Source organism: Bos javanicus, chromosome 10 (genome assembly GCF_032452875.1).
Source record: "Bos javanicus breed banteng chromosome 10, ARS-OSU_banteng_1.0, whole genome shotgun sequence".
In the NCBI taxonomy this organism is placed as follows: Eukaryota; Metazoa; Chordata; class Mammalia; order Artiodactyla; family Bovidae; genus Bos; species Bos javanicus.
Window position 1 is genome coordinate 55,663,688 of NC_083877.1, and position 20,074 is coordinate 55,683,761.

Consider the following 20,074-nt stretch of genomic DNA (forward strand, 5'->3'; position numbering starts at 1 on the left):
CACCAACTCCCAGAGTCCACCCAAACCCATGTCCATTGAGTCGGTGATGCCATCAAACCATCTCATCCTCTGCTGTCCCCTTCTCCTTCTGCCCTCAATCTTTCCCAGCATCAGGATCTTTTCAAATGAGTCAGCTCTTCGCGTGAGATGGACAAAGTATTGGAGTTTCAGCTTCAACATCAGTCCTTCCAATGAACACCCAGGACTGATCTCCTTTAGGATGGACTGGTTGGATCTCCCTGCAGTCCAAGGGACTACCAAGAGTCTTCTCCAACACCACAGTTCAAAAACATTAATTCTTCGGCATTCAGCTTTTTTCATAGTCCAACTTTCACATCCATACATGACCACTGGAAAAACCATAGCCTTGACTAGATGGACCTTTGTTGACAAAGTAATGTCTCTGCTTTTTAATATACTGTCTAGGTTGGTCATAACTTTCCTTCCAAGGAGTAAGTAATTTCATGGCTACAATCACCATCTGCAGTGATTTTGGAACCCCCCAAAATAAAGTCAGCCACTGTTTCCCCATCTATTTGCATAAAGTGATGGGACTGGATGCCATGATCTTCGTTTTCTGAATGTTGAGCTTTAAGCCAACTTTTTCACTCTCCTCTTTCACTTTCATGAAGAGGCTCTTTAGTTCCTCTTCGTTTCTGCCATAAGGGTGGTGTCATCTGCATATCTGAGGTTATTGATATTTCTCCCGGCAATCTTGATTCCAGCTTGTGCTTCCTCCAGCCCAGTGTTTCTCATGATGTACTCTGCATATAAGTTAAATAAGTAGGGTGACAATATACAGCCTTGAAGTATTCCTACTAGTCTTCAATTTAGAATTGGTCATATCTGAGAATTATGGTTCGATTAACAAGCTGCTCAATATTTAAGAACATATGGTGGATTAAGCAAACTTGTTACTTCAAATGAGATTACAGAAGCAAACCATTTTGGTTCACAGTGACTATTACTGTGTTTTTGTTTTTGTTTTCCTTTTTTTTTTTTTTTGCTCTCCTCTATCGTCTGCCTTTGGGCTTCCCTGGTGGCTCAGCAGTAAAGAATCCTACTGCCAACGCAGGAGCCACAGGTTTGATCCCTGGGTTGGGAATATCCCCTGGGGAAGGAAATGACAACCCACTCCAGTATTCTTGCCTGGGAAATCTCATGGACAGAAGAGCCTGGTGGACTATAATTCATAGGGTCCCAAAGGTTGGATATGACTTAGAGACTGCTGCTGCTGCAAAGTTGCTTCAGTCGTGTCTGACTCTGTGCGACCCCATAGAGGCAGCCCAACCAGGCTCCCCCGTCCCCGGGATTCTCCAGGCAAGAACACTGGAGTGGGTTTCCATTTCCTTCTCCAGACTTAGAGACTAAACAACAAATACTTGTCTGTAAGAGGAAATCTATGTTATCTACTTTCATAGAATAAGGTATTCATTTATTAAAAGATACTTAAAGCACCATTCAATATATGCTTTATTGGGATATAAAATGATCAAGCTCATTTTTTTCCCCTAAGATAGTTTATGCATGTTAGATATAGTCAATAGTCAAATCAATTAAGCTTTGGAAAGAACCCTCAGGTTAAGGATGCATAGTAATCATAATTGTCGTGTAACCTAGAGGCATTATTTTCAATGCTTTTTGACTAATAACTGGTAATTTTCTAACACAAGCCATTTTTTCTGCTCAATGTAGCAGATGATATTTTCCATAGTTACTGAACTGGCAGTGTTTTAAAACTGACTACCCAATTACTATATTCATAAAGGATTATCAGTGATTTTAATTCGCTGCTTTTCAAACACATAAAATAACTGGAAGGCATTCAAACATTAAACTTGATTCTATTTAGTGTATCTTTAAAGATTCATTGATTTTCTAATGAATTTAAGCCAAGCCAGAGACTTAACTCAAGAGTAAAGATCTGTTTTAAAGAACTGAAAATGCACAGTAATACTAGATGTTCAATAAGCAAATTAAATACAAATCAAGCTTTAGAAAAATATGCTTCTACATAGCAATTTTTTTTTCCCCAACATATATGCTCTCCTAAGGTTTCTTAACTAGGAATTTCTTTTTCTGAGGCTAGAATATCTCTAGAAGCTGCTACATTAATGAGGTGGGTCCTCCTGCAATACTTGAGGTTAGAAGAGAGGATGGAAAGTACCAGCTTGAAAGATATTTTGGTTTTCAGATTAGGAGCCTGGAAGAAGGAAAGCATTTCTGAATGGGAGTCACAAAGGTGAGAAAAGATATGGCCTCAGGGGCTGGGGGTTGTAGGTTGCAACTTCAATCCCTAAAGCTGAAGTGGCTTTACCAAAAGCTAGTCTTTGGAAAGTGCATTATCTGGGATTTATTTAAAGACCATCTCAAGTACAGTGAGCTGGGATTGGGCTTTCAGAAACTAGGGAAAGACAGACTTCTTGTTGGGTATATTTTTGACTGGCAGTCACTGAAAGATAAAAGGGAAAGCAGGCCCTTCCTGAGGAACCAACCAGTACTGTGTGAAACAATTATGGAAAGGAAAGTTTCAGAGTTGGTAGTGGCTATGGTTTCCTTCCCTTGAATGAAGGGCTGCATCCAGGGCTGATATGGATGAAGGACCATAAGCATCTTCTCAATCAGAAATGTAAACCTATCTTTCTTAAAAAGCAGAGAGAGTGGCCTTTATATGATGAGTATATATTCTAATATTATTGCTCAGTTGTGTCCGATTCTTTGCAACCCCATAGATTGTAAACCAGCAGGCTCCTCTATCCATGGGATTCCCCAGGCAAGAATACTTGAGGGGGCTGTCATTTCCTCCTCCAGGGTATCTTCCTGACCCAGGGATTGAACCTACATCTCCTGTGTCTCCTGAATGGCAGGTGAATTCTTTACCCGTTGAGCCACAGAGAAAGCTATGTGATGTTTCAGTGAAACCCTGCAACCCAGCATGATCCTGAAGTTGTATATTCTTATGAACAACTTAATAATAGAAATATAATCTGGCTGAGGAATACTCTCTGCACTGCTTTATCACCACAGAAAATGGTCTCATTTAGAGTGGACATCAGGTCTTTTGTGGATGGAGGAATCTTTTCACTAAAATCATTACCAGATTTGAGAGTCTTACACAGTATCCCTGGATTGAGTGTCCTTCTGCGTTTGTAGTCTACTACTGAGTCAGAAAAAATGTTAAGCTACAAACTAGGCCAGAAGAAACAGCTGTCAATCTCTAATTTTGTGAACTATAAGCTAGTAGTAATGAGGTAACAATTTCATTTTCTTAATCCTGTAAATGAGTTCTATGAATTATGTGCCAACATCTAAGTAGGAAAAAATACACCTGGAAGAAATTATTTATAATTTACTCCAAGAAAACTATGGTATCTATAAATCTGGTTCAGACTGCAGTCAGTAACAAATCTTCCTTCCACAGACGTTATGTTAACATATATTTCCTATTAACAGAGTCTAAGGATGTGGTCCTGGTGTTTTGTAGTTAAACCTGGTGGTTTTCCATACATTGAAGGAGTCGGCCTAGTGGCTGGGCTTTGTGGCTAACATAAAAATGGCGATATTAAGGAATTTACGAGTCTAATAACCAAGATCTTCTCAATGGCGATATTAAGGAATTTACGAATCTAATTTCAGCTCAACATAAACTAGGAAACTGACAGCTGGTGGTAGGCCGAAGTTAGATAGGCAGGGTTTTCTCTTTTTTTTTTTTTTTTGGTGGTGGTTTTCTTTTGCTTTGTTTTTTCCACAGGAAAATAATGGCTTAGTAATCATTTTTTGATAAATGAGTTTTAGAAAGTTGATAGCCTTACTGATATCAGCTTTCCTAGCTAAGAGGTTCTCTGTCTAGGCTAGATCTTGCTTATAAAATATAATGTGTCTGCTTGGCAGGAGGACTGCAGGCAGAGTGCTGAGCACTAGAGGACCCCAGCCTCACATAAGATTATTTTCTAGCTGATATAACTACACACTGTCATGACTATGTCTGACGTGAGTTACGAGATGCCAGGTTTCATTCATTCTATAATGGACTGAGCAAGATGACTCCCTTTATTACTTGTATAAAGAACAGGGTGAAAAAGATTATTCAATGATTAATCATAAACATTTTCCTTTCAAGTATGGAGTTTACCAGAGGAAATCTTTAACACAGTGTGAATTTATATCTAGAGTGTTCTAAAGAGGTGAGGTTTTCTGATAGAAAGGATAAAATTTATCTTAGAATAATTAGAGTAGGATTATTGTATAAATTTTCTCAGCAGAATCTTTAAACATTACTCCAAAATAGAAAAGAAGATTCATAATCCAAAGCAAAGCAACCTCCTAATCAACTGGGGTTATATCTTCTATGAGAAAAACTGCCTCGTGATTTTCTTTTCCTGTTAAGAGCTCAGTAACATTAAGTTTGAGAGATGTTTAAGTTTCTTTTAAAAAGTACTTCTCATATGCGTCTCCTCCTCAATCCACAGTTATTTCAAGAATATTTTTTCTTAAAATATGGTAGACCCAAGTCTCTTAAAAAATAATTCTAACCAATGATCTAAGAGACTGTCATTCTAAACCAAAATGAACTTATGAATGAGGTCCTAAAAGGGCAAGACACTACCATAAACTTTATAAAAGGAAACACAAATAACAAAAGACCGACTCTGTGCCTTTAGAGAGCTTAAAATCAAGTCATCAAGGATATGAATCTTGTAAAGGTTATGTAACTTAAGAAATTAATATATGTTATAGGAATGACATGGAAGAACATAGAAAAGGGAGTAATACTACTTTGTTGTAAAAAGAGAGAAACAGAAATCAGGAAGGACACTCAAAGCCATGTACAAACAGCCAACTTTATATTGCAGAAATGAGGACACATTAGACATATTTCAGTAGAAAAGGACTGTGCTTTAAGGAAATGGGCTTCCCCTGTGGCTCGCCTGGTAAAGAATCCACTTGTAATGCGGGAGACCTGGGTTTGATCCCTGGATTGGGAAGATCCCCTGGACAAGGGGAAGACTACCCACTCCAGTATTCTGGCCTGGAGAATTTGATAGACTAACAGTCCATGGGGTCACAAAGAGTCGGACATGACTGAGCCACTTTCACTTTAAGGAGATTAGTCTTTAACAACATATAGACTAGAATTAATGTGGAAGAATAAATTGATGCAGGAAGATCAGTTAGAAGATAACCTTGTAATTGCCTAGATAAAATGTATTGAAAACTAAAATGAGGCTGATGGCAATCTAAGTTGAAAAAAGTATAGGCATGGTGATTGAACTGTTGTACAACTATGAATTATGGAAGTAGATACGTTTGCATCTGATAACCCATATAACAATTAACAGTCCCTAATCTTAACTCAGGTCTCCCTAAATCTATAGTGCTCTCCTCTACCAAATCCCCTGGGAGGAAAAGGAGTTTTTCCATGAAAACAAATAATTGGAAAGTGAAAGAAAAAGGCTTCTATTTTGCCCCAAAGAGTGATTTGCTATTGTGAGTGAAGCAAAGTTATGTGAAGGCTGTCATTTTCTTGGTACTTGGTAAACCTGGTTGACAGCGTGCAAGGATGTTTATGCATGATGAACCACCGACCCAGTGAAGGGTTTATAGCAGTGGAAAGAACTGTTGTCCAGGCTTAGGAGAATTTCTGGCCTTTTTCTTTAGCAGAAAGGAAATTACCTGAGGGGGCACAGAAGAATTTAATTTATGGGCTAGATAGGAAAAAAAAAAAAGTTATCCATTACCAGGGTAAAGACTGCTGCTATGAGACAAGATGGGTTAAAAGCTCCTTAAGAGTAAGAACAATCTTAGCTTCTGTGTTAAGTGACTGATTTCACACCAGACGAAACATGGAGGTCAAGACTAGCAGTGGGGAAGAAGGCATGAGGACAGAATATAGGATCCTAAACTTTATAGAGAATATAAAAGCAATGTGAGAACTATGACAAACATGAAACAGTATATTAAACCTGTTATATCCATATATTTTACAATCTGTTTGTGTCTGGTGTAACAACTACAACAAAAATCATGACTTTAATCAAGGTAAACTTAAATACAAAAGAACTCTTCAGAATTCTGACTAATGATTGACTTGCTCACATTCACTAAGTTATTTGTTCATGGCAATAATTGAACCTTGGAAATCTCGGCACTTATTTCATATATATATATATATATATGTGTGTGTGTGTGTGTGTGTGTGTATATATATATTTACCAATTTTATCTATTTGAAAGGGAGGTCAACACAGAAGCTAATCTTTTTCTATTTGACATATAGAGAAGATACTGCTCTTCAATAGTATGTCTCCATTTTCTCTTTTTCTTACCTCTTTCAACATCACCTCTTTTCTAACAGGTTCAATAATCCTAGTAGTGGTTGGAAAGTAATCACCAATTTCCTGGGGTTAAGGAGAGTGGCTATAGCATAGCTCAGAAGCACAGACAGAATATAAATCTTTCTTACCATAGATTCAGAGAACTTATTTCCATGAGAACTATCACGATAACTTTAGTGACTGAAGAAAGAAGGGAACAAAAATTATGAGTCTCTCTTCTCTCAAACTACATGTTTCCCCACTACCCTCATCACTGTTTTATAGACTTTCCTGAATTTTGATGGAGACACAACTGGTCCCTCTAGACTAGGAAGAAAAAATTACAGAGAGAGGCCTTGAAATGCTCCCCAGTATGCAATGAATAAAACTACTATATGCATATGCACAACTGATTCGCTTTCTTGTGCACCTGAAACACACACATTGTAAATCAACTAAACTTCAAAAAAATTAAAAATAAAACTGGCTACAAACATCCAGGGAAAAGCGAACTTAAGTAATGCAGTTAAAGCCCCAAGGGAGTGGCAGCCTAACTCAGAAAGTGATTCATGAAGGTACTTACGTGCCTTCATTCACTGTCACTGATTAAAGAAGTGGCATCAAACTGACATTCAAATAATGTCAAATTATCAGATGCCAGGCAGCCACGGGCATGTATCACTCAGATGTTCCTCAGAGAAATCTTCTAGGAGTAGCTGGTTGACAGACTTCAGTTAGCACACCTCCAGAACCAACTGCAGCATTCATTTACCCAGGCCACTCTCCCCCCAAGCTGCTGCCACCCAATGAACGGGCATAACAGACCAGCCATGGATGCTCAAGGTGGGACTCCTCTCACAGCCAGCCTGTTTTCTGGGACTCCCCACTAACTGACACTTCACTGTAGTCTCATCAGTTTCACTGCAGTCGGTTTAAGGCTCCTCATGCCTAGTTTTCCTTCCTTCTTCTCTCTTCCCAGGGTATCAGACCTGCATCATGGGTTCAAGGCACTTCCTGCCTACCCCTATTGTTTCTCCACTTTATCTGAGATGGTTTTCTCCCAATAGGTCTTGTATTTTTGTATCTTGGTAAGACCCTTAGCTTACATTATGACAAAAGCTACCAAACTCAAAAAGTACTATAATGTAAAATGTTAAATGTATAACTTCACTGAAACAAGCATCTTTACATCCTTCTCTCTTTTTCTGTCCATCTTTTCTCTCTCCCAGAACCTGTCTGAATTATACTGTGACAGATAGGAAAAATAAAACTTTGGCATGTCTTTTCCAGCAACACTTACAGGAACTGTAGAGAGAGATGAGCAGAAATTAGCAGTATTGTTAACTACGTTACCTGGCTTCACTGTATATAGACTGTGCTTTTATTGACACTTGAGATGTGAGAGGGAAGGAAGGCTGTGGTCCGGCTCGGAACTGACTAGGAATGCTGAAGGCAGAGGGGTGAAGGATGCAGCACCCTTGTCATGAAACAGCAACGACTCCCTGTTTTCAAAGTCTGCTCCAGTCTCAGTTTCCCAGGACAATAGAAATTTTAATATTGAGAATTATAATTAAGCAAATTATAGAATTTGCTTTATTAAAATATATATTTAAATACTTATAGGGAAAGTAAAATAAGAAACAAATATTTCTGGAAGACAGTTTGACTGAAAATTTGCATTTAAATGTATTCTTCAAGTTCTTCGGGAGGAATCTACTTTCAGGTAACAGAAAATTCTCTTTCTGATGACTAAAAATTATCACCCCTTTCCCATACTGCCATAATTGCAAAATCCCTTGCTAAGTCTATGAAGGAGAAGTTTCTGGAAAAATAATGTGGAAAGGATCAAAATGCAAAGATGACCTATTGTAGCTAGACATTTACACAACATACACTTAACAAAAGATTTAGGTAGATTAACTCTTTTGCACTGACAATGAAAAAAGTCCATATTCAGACATGAGATAGGAAGGCAAGTTGTTATTAAGTGATGAATGCCACAGGGAGGTAAGAACTGTAAGAACTGTAATATGATAAACTCAGATAAGCCTTTAAGACCATGACATACAATGTTTTTTCCAAAATTAAATTGAAATTCAACTTATTTTCTAAGATAAATACTTCTACTTGATGTGTCACACTGTCACTTTTTAGTAACTAAAGAAAGTATATATGATTTAGTGGGGAGAGGATAATCCATTTACTACCTGAATTTTCTATAACTAATCCATAGTGAGCTTTTGCCACAGTTGGTTTTCATAATATATTTAAATTACTGTGATATTCCAGTATAAATGCAATTCCTCATGTATTTAAAGGGCATCAAAAAGTCTGTATATATAACAAATATCTTAGTTACTTATTTGAAAAATCCAAATAAAAATGATTTTACTATGTAGGAGCTTTAAAATCGAAACAAAAATTTTCATATGGGTTACAGTAAATAGCATGTGGATGTTATTTAACAAGATTCATTTTAAAGGAATGAAAATACTATAAAACATAACTGAAACTATTTCTTTGCCCCAACCTAAAACATATATCTAAATTTTGCTTCTATTTCTATTATACACAGATGTGTTCAAATTGCAATACTTAAAAAACAATTTATCTATACTGTGCATAAGCTTTGGCCCACACACTACACTTTGAAAACTGATTATACATCTGTTCTAGTATCATTTACAATGATGATGCTTAGAAATATCCTGGAAAAATTAATAGAAGAATGAACAAATATTACACAAAGGTTTTGAAATATTTCCATTATGTATAAATAATGGAAGTGGAAAGTTTTCCAAGGTACTAATGTGTTGTCAAGTAGTAAAAAAGAAAAGGTAAGGAAAAAGAAACCTACAAGTTGAAGATAAAGGATAGTATTAGTGACTAAGATCACAGATTCTGGAACTAACTGGGTTTGAACACTCACTTTGCTACTTTACTAGCTGTACGGAGAGAAAGGTCTTTTGTTTTTTTTAAACTGCTATATATATATCATTTCCTCATGTATAAAATGATGGTCAAAATAGTACTTACCTCATAGAGCCATTGTAAGGAACAAATGAGTCATTATTTATGAAACAACTATAATGATACCCACTATTAAATCAACACTAAATTATTGCTTATTTATAGAATGGCCATATGTTGGCATTTATGTTCAATGTACAGGGATATATGAAACTATTATTCTATAAAAATATATACAACATATAGATATAGATATATGCATGTATATGCAAGCACACAGAAAAAGGCCTAACAACACATGAGCCAAATTGTATCTTTAGGGACATTAAAGCAGATCTTTGTTGTTTAAGTGTTTTATTTAGAAAATATAATTGATATAACTAAATAGAAAATATAATTAACACATTATTTTGTGGTCACATTTTAAATACTTTTATACACCCATAAAATGCAATTGCAGAAAATGATTACATTGACTGACTTATTGAAACAGAAAGATATTCTCATGCAAACATCATTAAGTGCAAACAAGCAGATCAAAACACTGTATTAACTGTACTAGTAATTAAAATTATATCGTTATGTTTTGTCTATGGAATGATCTATTCTGGCTAGGTGATTTCAATTTTCTTCTTTATATACAGATATATTTATTCATAATTAAACTTAAATATACACAAATCTATATACTTTTTAAAAAGCACTATAAAACTATTTTACTGCAAGAAGAAAGCAACAGCAAGGCAAGCTAATTATACCATCATGAAAGATTCTGCACTCAAAATACCTATGTTGAGAGCACAGCCAAGAAACATTGATGAATGGAATGAATTAGGAAGGTTATGAGTGTACTCACCCACCAAACGCCTGTAGTGCAGAGAATTTGGAAGCATCCAAATCATTGCCACTTACTATCCGAGCCTTAAATGAAAATGGAGAGAAACAAAAGAAACAGACTTTTAGCATTCTATAGCTATGTACACGTGAATTGGGAACACGCGTCAACTGCACTATACACGTAACACCTAGTATGACAGATGCTAAGCAGGGTCAGCTCCAAGTCAAAGCTACTGTGGTTTTATGGGTAGAGGTTTTGAAATTAGCTGTCAGCATTCAAACAAAAGCACTGGCAGAGTCAAGGAAAATATCATATTCCAATACCATTTGCCCTTAAAACTTGGTATGTGCAGTGAAGATCATGAATCAGTCAGAGGGATCATGATTTGCCAGACTTAACAACAGATGCTGCATTTGACCGTAGCAGACCCCTAGGTTGGCAAGTGTAAGCTATAGTAAGCAAAGCTGGCAAGGTGTAATCTCTTCATAAAAGCAACAGATTGGGGCACACTTAAAGGACAACCAATGAATGGAAAGCTGGGATAACATGCACAGTTCACAACTAAAACAGAAGAACCAAAACAGGTCTAATATGTCACAAACAAACATGTACAAAAAGACAAGATCCCTCAGGAGGGAAGAAAAAGTATGATTTAAAACCTTTTCATCCACAGAACTGCTATCTGAAAGAGAATCAGGAAAAGAAGGAATAAATGTTAGATGGAGTACTTTTCAAGAAATCATTTAAACATATACATGAACCAAGTGTTAATGTTCTATAGTTTAAAATTATAAATGAACCCCAAGGGAAGAAGGATAGCTGGTCCCTGCAATTTAAAGAGTTGGAAAATGTGCCAGAATGCTTGAAAAGTATAAAAGGGTGATTACAGAGCTTAACGAAAGACAGTGTGTCATAAAAAGAAAAGAACAATTGAAGTATCAGAATGCCTAGGCTCCAGCCAGGACTCTGCCACTTGCTAAGCACACTGGGCAAACTACAAATGGTCTGGAGTCTAGACCTAACTCTGAAATAAAGTCACTAATATTTTGCTTTTTGCCTCCAAACTTTGTGAAGAGGCTCAATTAAGATCAATATATGTGAAAGTAAACCCCAGGTAACTATATAAATTAAAGGCATTTTTATTATGGGATTATTTATTGCTTCTCATATCATAGAACTTTAGAACTAAAAGATTAAGTATATTTCACCTTGCAAATAAGAAATCTGATGCCTGAAGGTGTTAAATTACTTAAGATCCCCAAACCACCAAATGACAGAGTGGTATAAATCCAAGTCTTCTGATTCCCCATCTTCTGCCCTTTGGATTCAACGTTTCAAGTAAATTGAACAAAACAGGGAGGGATGTTTGGTCCATGGTTCTCCAGTATAACTTAGGATAAAATCACCAATCAGTATTTCTCAGTTTCAACTGCTCATGGGCCCAAGTAGATGAACGATGGACTTGCGATTTTTCAAATTTTTTGTTTCTTTTTGAAACTCAAGTCTACATTTTCAAGGGTCATCATAGCATGGTCCATTTCTAACTTACACAGTGTTACTGTTTTTTAGCATAAAGCCAAAGGGATTTCCATATGAATACAAGTTTGCAGAAAGCTAGAACTGGAGTGACCTTACATTTTTTGTATCCGAGACCCCTTATTTTCATAGATGAGTCCCAGAAAGAGGAAGATTTGCTTGAGGACATGTAATTCAATGGTGATTTTTATTGATAAAAATCTGAAATTGTTTGTTTTCTTGACCCATTAAATATGAACCAGTTAACATAACTAAATATTTTTGTGTAATATTTTGAAGATTTTACACTATCCTATGGTTATATCTTTGAATACAAAGCACAGTAGGCACAATATAAAGTAATAAAGCAATATGGCCATAAATATTTTAAATACTTCACAAAATACAGAAAATAAAATTCAGCACTGTATCAGAAGAATAATATATCATAGCCATGAAGATTTTTTTCAAAAGCATGATTTAAAAATCATTGACGAAAAAATAAATAAATAAATAAATAAAAATCATTGACGACTATAAAATGACATCAACTGATCATAAAACACATATCTGCATTTAAGTAGGAGCATACAAGCTATTTGATAAAATTTCAAAACCTTCCAAATAATTTTTAACCTACTTAGCCTGGAATGAGTTAATTTTCATATGCTGAAAAATGTCTTTCAGAATCAACTTAAGTGTAAAATATTAAGGCATCCCTGTTATTAAAAGGCAAAAATGTCCACTACAATATTTTAATTTATTTCCATAAATCCTAACCAATAGAGTAAAACAGAAATAAAGAACATAAATGCTGAAAGATAAAATACAAAGTTTTTATTTTTCAGAATTATAGTATTATACCCTGAAAACAAGTCAAACCACATGGAAAACTGTTATGATTAATCAAATAGATAGCAAATGAATAAATAACTAACACATCAAATAACAACATTATGGTATTTCCTACTAACTAGCAATAGCTAGTTTGGGAAACAATGACATTAAGTCTGATTTCGTATATCAGTATTTTGAAATAGTCCCCCATTCTAACTGGTTTCTATATCAATCATCTGACTGAATTAGGGTAATCTTACCAAAGTTATTATTTTTCAGCTGCTAACTGTAGTAATTCATTAACTTTTAATTCATTGTTTCATTCAGTGTTCACTCATATTTTCCCTGAATACATATTTTTATTAATTATCAATTAACGAATTTTGTTCACTTTGACTCCTTTCTTATCACCTTTAAAACCTTTCTAAAATACAAATATGATCCTCTCCATTCTTTTTTAAAAACCCACTGATTTTACCCATTGCCCACTTGAGAAAATAAGATCTTTGTCTACTGCAAATTATGGCTCACCAGTCCTGATTCACATCCTATACTTTGACCACAAGTAAATTTTTGCCATTTAGTTTTCATCCCATACTCTTTTAAATGTGAGTCTTTGCATTTTCAGTTTCTTTCCCCTAAAACAAGTTATCTCTTTCTTTATCCAGCTAACTGCCTCTCAGTCTCTAAAACTCAGTTGAAACATAACCCCTTTCCTGGAAACTTATCACTTTTCAGGGATTCATGATCTTTATACATAAGTACTATACAGTGCGTATTCCCCTTGGCTAATCCTCAACTTTTTTCAGTTTCTTTACCTGAAATCCTTCTAGACAATGCCTCAGTGATAGTGAGTCATCTCCTAGGCAGGTTGATAAGGAGTCTAGGGGTCCCCAAGGAGAGAGGGGTCTGGAATTCTCAAGGAGGAAGAAAGGACAAACTTTTTTTTCCTTCTCTACATTCCTTAGGATTATATAACAATAATGTGTCCTGCCTGAGAACAGTCTCTGGATTAAACTTTCTGGCTAATTCTGTTATCTTAAAATGTAAATTATGGGAGTAGGTCTGGTGAGGTCTTTACAACCTCCAGACATTCTTTGGATTCATTGGAGAGTATATAACTTCATTGCTAACACTAGCAAGGGGGTACTCTTTCTGCCCCTTCTGATGCCTATGTCAGAAGCTTTCTCTATCTCCTTTATACTTTAATAAAACTTTATTACACAAAAGCTCTGAGCAATCAAGCCTCATCTCTGGCCCCGGATTGAATTCTTCTCCTCCGGGGGCCAAGAATCCCGATGTCTGCACATGATTCAACAACAACCTTTCAATAGTTTAACTTTTTTAACTCCCATTACACTCTTGAAACATAGGAGATGTATAATAAACATTTGCAAAGCACAGAATGTACAACCTTACATAAGCTATACCACTTTACTGAAATATTTAAAAATTTGTTTTAAAAAAACTATTATTTCATATTTTGGTATAGGGAGGATGAATTATTTTCTAACAGGTTTAATAGTTAAATCCTAATGGCAAGTTGTTGTAACTTGAAATTATCCTATTTTAAGTGTAACTAGGTTAACAAACAAGTAAAAACATGTAAGTTTTTTGTCGTATAAGTTTTTTAAAGGCAATTAATGAGGATGGATTACATACATATTAAAATCTATAAAGCTAAAATATAATCCTGGCAAAATAGAATAAAAGATTAGTAAAACATAAAGTATAGCTAAGTAATATACCTTTATATGTAAGAGTTTAGTGAATAAGAGAGAACATATTGCTATCAAGAAAATAAAAAACACTAGTTACTAAAATGGTGCTTAGGGAGGTATAAACATGATGGCAGAGTAGAAGGACTTGAGTTCTCCCCCACCCACCAAATACCAAAACTACAAAGAACTGCTGAACAACCACTGAGAAGAAAACCAAAACACTAGAGTCTATATATATATTCTGTATCCAAAGACAAAGAAAAAGCCACAATGAGAAGATAGAAGGGGTGCAATCACAATAGTCAAACCCCACATCTGCCAGGTGGGAGACACACAAACTAGAGAATAGCTATATCACAGAGGTTCTACCACAGGGTTAAATTTCCAACACCCACATCAGGCAGCCCAGGCTGGACGCCTTGATCAAAAAGAAGAATCCTCAGAATATCTGGCTTTGGAGAACAGTAGGATTTGATCAAAAGAATTCCACAGGTCTGAGAGAAACAGAAACTCTACTCTTAGTGGGCATGCACAAGATTTCATGTGCACCAGGCCCCAGGAGAAAAGGCAGTGAGTTCATAAAAGCCTGAGCCAGATTTACCTGCTGGAATTGAAGGGTCTCCAGCAGAGGTTCGGGGGTGGGATGGGGTAGGCTTTCTGCAGTGAGAAAGATACTGGTGGCAGTAGTTCTGAAGAGTACTCATTGGCAAGAGCCCTCCAGAAGGTCACCATTTTTTCACCAAAACCTGGCCCACCCAACAGGCTTAAGGCTGAAATGATTCAGACCAAACGACCAACAGGGTGGGAAAACAGCCCCACTCCTCAGAAGGGAGGCTGACTAAAGTCTTCCTGACCCCACAGCTGCTCAATAAACAGAGCCCTTGACATGGCCCTGTCCACCAGGACAAGGCCAAGCTCCGATCACCAGTGGGCAGGAACCAGTTCCTCCCTCCAGAAGCCAGCACAGGCCCCTTAGACCAGCCTTATCCACCAGGCAGGCAGCAGAAGCAAGAACAACTATAACCTTACAGCCTGAGGAATGAGCACTACAATCATAGAAAGTTACACATAATGAAACAGCAGAAGAAATGTGTCCAAGATGAAGGAACAAGATGAAACTCCAGAAGAACAATCAAGTGAACTGAAGGCAGGCTATCCACCAGGAAAAAAAAAAAAATCAGAGTAATGATAGTAAAGATGATCCAAAATATTGGGGAAAGAAAGGCACATATTGAGAAAATACAAGAAATGTTTAACAAAGTGCTAGAAGACCTAAAGAACAAACAAATGGAGATGAATAATAACTGAAATGAAAAACACTATAAGGAATCAATAGCAGAATACACAAAGCAGAAAAACAAGTGAGCTAGAAGATTAAATGGTGGAAACCACTGCTGCAGAACAGAATCAACACAAAAGAATTTACAGAAATAAGGACAGTCTCAGAGACCTCTGGGACAACATTAAATGCACCACTATTCTCAGTATGGCAGGGTCAAAATGAGAAAAGAGACCTGAGAAAATACCTGAAGAGATGACAGCTGAAAACTTCCCTAACATAGGAAAGGAAACATAAACCCAAGTCCAGGAAGTACAGAGTTCCAGGCAGGAAAAACCCAAAGAGAAACATGCTGAGAGACATGGTAATCAAGTCAACAAAAATTAAAACCAAAGAGAAAATAATAAAATTAACAAGGGAAAGCAACACAACATACAAGTGAATTTTCATAATGATATCAGCTGATTTTTTTCAGCAGAAACTCTACAGACCAGAAGGGATTGGCACAATATATTTAAAGTGATGAAAGAGAAGAACCTAAAAACAAAAATACTCTACCAAGGAAGGCTCTAACTTGGAATTCACAGAGAAATCAAAAGCTTTACAGAAAAATAGAAGAAAAGAAACTTCAGAACCACCAGACCAGTTTTGCAACAAATGCTAAGGGACATTCTCCAGTAAGAAAAGAAAAGGCCACAACTAAAAACAAGAAAATAATGAATAGACAATCTCATCAGTAAAGGTAAACATAAAGGCAGAAAATCATCCAAACACAAATATGATAACAAAATCAGTAATCATGAGAAGAGTACAAATGCAGAATATTGGAAATGCATTTGAAATTAAGAGAACAGCAACTTAAAAAGCAATTTTGTTTATATATAGATTGCTATATCAAAACCTCATGGTAACTTCAAACCAAAAATCTACATTAGATATACAAAACAAAAATGAAAAAGAAATCCAAATACAATGCTAAAGTCAGTCATCAAATCACAAAAGAATAAAAGAGGAAGGGAAGAAAAAGGACCTCCAAAATAAATCCAAAACGATTAACAAAATGGCAATAACACAAGTATCTATAATTACCTTAAATGTAAATGCTCCAACCAAAAGACAGATTGGCTGACTGGATACAAAAACAAGACCTGCATGTATGCTGTCTACAAGAAACCCACTTCAATTCTAGGGACAGATACTGACTGAAAGTGGGGTATGTAAAAATATACTCCATGCAAATGGAAATCAAAACAAGCCTGAAGTAGCAATATTCATATGAAACAAAACAGACTTTAAAGACTGTTTACAAGAAACAAAGAAGGATATCACATGATGATCAAACAATCGATCTAAGAAGATATAACAATTGCAAATATACACGTACCCAATATAGGAGTATTGCAAAATATAAGGCAAAAACTACTAGCCACAAAAGAAGAAATCAGTAGTAACACAGTAATAGTGGGAACTTTATAAATAACACCCCACTTTCATCAATGAACAGATCATCCAGAAAGAAAGTCAATAAGGAAACACAGGCCTTAAATGACACATGAGACAATACAGACTTAACTGATATGTATAGAGAATTCCATACAAGAGCAGCAGAATATACTAAGTGTACATAGAATGTTCTTCAGAATTAATCACATGCTGGGCCACAAAGTAAGCCTCATTCAATTTAAGAAAACTGAAATCATATCAAACATCTTTTCTGACCACAATGTTAAGATATTTGAAATCAACTACATGAAAAATCTATAAAAAACAAACACATGGAGGCTACACAATATGCTAGTAAACAATCAATGGATCACCGAAGAAATTAAAATATAAAATACCTTGAGATATATAAAAATGAAACCATGACAATCCAAAACCTAAGGAATCCAGCAAAAGCAGTTTGAAAGGGGAAGTTTATAGCAATACATTCTTACCTCAGGAAATAAGAAAAATTACAAATAAACAACTTACACCCAAAGCAACTAGAGAAGGAATAACAAACCAAAGCCAAAGATAGTAGAACAAAAGAAATCATGAAGATCAGAGCAGAAAAAATTGACATAGTGATGATGAAAACAGTAAGAAAGGTAAATTAAAACTTGGTTCTTAGAAAAGGTAAATTAAATTTAAAAAGTAAATTAAAACTTGGTTCTTAGAAAAGATAAACAAAACCAATAAACTTTTAGCTAGCCTAATCAAGAAAAAAAGGAGAGAGCTCAAATTACAAAGATAGAAATTAAAAAGGAAAAGTTACAACTGACACCACAGAAATACAAAGGATTAAAAGAGAATACTACAAGCAACTATATGGTAATGAAAGGGATGACCAAGAAGAAATGAACAAATTCTTAGAAAGACACAATGTTCCAAGACTGAACTAGGAAGAAATAGAAAATATTAATAGACAATCCAAGGACAGAAATTGAAACTGTGATTAAAAAATTCACACAAAAGTTCAGAACCAGACGGGTTCACAGGAAAATTCTATAAAATGTTTCCAGAAGAGTTAACACCTATCCTTTTCAAAATATTACAAAAAAGAACACTCTCAAACTCATTCTATGAGGCCATCATTACCTTGATACCAAAGATAAAGACACTACAAAAAAGAAAACTACAGGTCAATATCACTGACGAATATAGATTCCAAAATTCTCAACAAAATACTAGCAAACCAAAGGCAACAATACATTAGAAGGATCATATACCACAAAGAAGTGCGATTTATCCCAGGGATGCAAGGATTTTTTAGTATCTGCAAATCAGTAAGTGTGATATACCACATTAACAAATTAAAGACTAAAAACCATATAACCATCTCAACAGATGGAGAAAAAAAAATGACAAAATCCAGCACCCATTTATGATGAAAACTCTCCAAAAAGTAGGCACAGATGGAATATACTTCAATATAACAAAGACCATGTATAACAAACTTACAGCCAGCATCACAGTCAAAGGTGAAAAGCTGAAAACATTTCCTCTAAGATCAGGGACAAGACAAGGATGTCCACTCTTGCTACTTTTTTCCAACATAGTTTTGGAAGTCCTAGCCATGGCAATGAGAGAAGGAAAGAAAGAAAGGAATACACATTGGAAAAGTAGTAAAACTGTCACTGTTTGCAGATGACATGACATTATACTTAGAAAATCCTAAAGATGCTACCAGAAAAGTACTAGAGCTCATCAATGAATTAAGTAATCTTGCAGGATACAAAACAAAGAAATCTGTTGCATTTCTAGCATGAACAATGAAAGGTCAGAAACAGAAATTAAAGAAATAATTCCATTCACAAATGCATCAAATACCTAAGGATAAATCTACCTAAGGAGGCAAAAGACCTATACTTCAAAAGCTATAAAACAATTGATGAAATAATTAAGAGATGACACAAACAGATGAAAAGATATACCATGTTGTTGGATTTGAAGAATCAATATTGTCAAAATGACGATATTACCCAAGGTAATCTAAAGATTCAGTGCAATCCCTATCTAATTACCAATGGCAGTTTTCACAAAATTAGGACAAAAAAGTCTTAAATTTATAGTTGCTCAGTTGTGTCTGACTCTTTGTGACACCATGGACTGCAGCCCATCAGGTTCCTCTGTTGATGAGATTCTCCAGGCAAGAATATTAGAGTGGGCTGCCATTTCCTTCTTCAGGGGAGTTTCCTGACCCAGGCACTGAACCTGGGTCTCCTGTATTGCAGGCAGATTCTTTACCTTCCGAGCTACCAGAGAAGCCCAAAATTTATATGGACACATGAAAAACTCCAAATATCCAAAGCAATCTTGTGAAAGAAAAACAGAGCTAGAGATATCAGGTGCCCTGACTTCAGACTATACTACAAGCTATAGTCATCAAAACACTGGTAATGACATAAAAACAGAAATACAGATCAGTGGAACAGGACAGAAAGCCCAGAGATAAACCCATGTACTTAAAGTCACCTAATCTATGACAAAAGAGGCAAGAATATACAATGGAGAGAGAATAGTCTTTTCAATAAATGGTTCTGAGAAACCTCGAGAGCTACATATAGAAGAATGAAATTATAACATTCTCTATTCCCACACACACAAAAAATAAACTCAAAATGGATTTAAGTCCTAAATGTAAGACTGGAGAATATAGAACACTTAGATAAAAACAGGCAGAACACTCTTGGACATAAATCACAGCAAAATGTTTTTTGACCCACCTCCTAGACTAAATGGAAATAAAAACAAAATAAACAAATGTGACCTAATTAAAGATAAAAGCTTTTGCATAGCAAAGAAAACCATAAACAAAATGAAAAGGCAACCCACAGAATGGGAGAAAATACTTGGCAAATGATGTGACCAACAAGGGAATAATTTTCAAAAGTTATAAACAGCTCATGTGACTCAATATCAAAAAGAAAACAAAACAAAAAAACAATCCAATCAAAAAATGGGCCGAGGATTTGGACTTAGAGATTGTCATACCCAGTGAAGTAGGAGAAACATGATCTGACATCTCCTATATGTGGAATCTAGAAAGAAATGATACAAATGAAGTTGCTTAAACAGAAAGAAGAGAACAAGATGGCAGAGGAGTAGGTGGACATGG

The 20,074-nt window shown here is 35.6% G+C and overlaps 1 protein-coding gene across 1 annotated transcript in view; it reads right to left on the minus strand.

The window, feature by feature from the left end:
* Nucleotides 1–20,074, minus strand: part of UNC13C (unc-13 homolog C) — a 657,134-nt gene that overhangs the window by 499,899 nt on the left and 137,161 nt on the right. Inside the window, exons 2-3 of the mRNA XM_061431239.1 lie at nucleotides 10,782–10,804; nucleotides 10,141–10,205 (exon numbers count right to left, since the gene is read on the minus strand). Of these exons, the coding sequence (XP_061287223.1) occupies nucleotides 10,141–10,205; nucleotides 10,782–10,804 (88 nt within the window). The remainder of the gene's footprint in view (nucleotides 1–10,140; nucleotides 10,206–10,781; nucleotides 10,805–20,074) is intronic.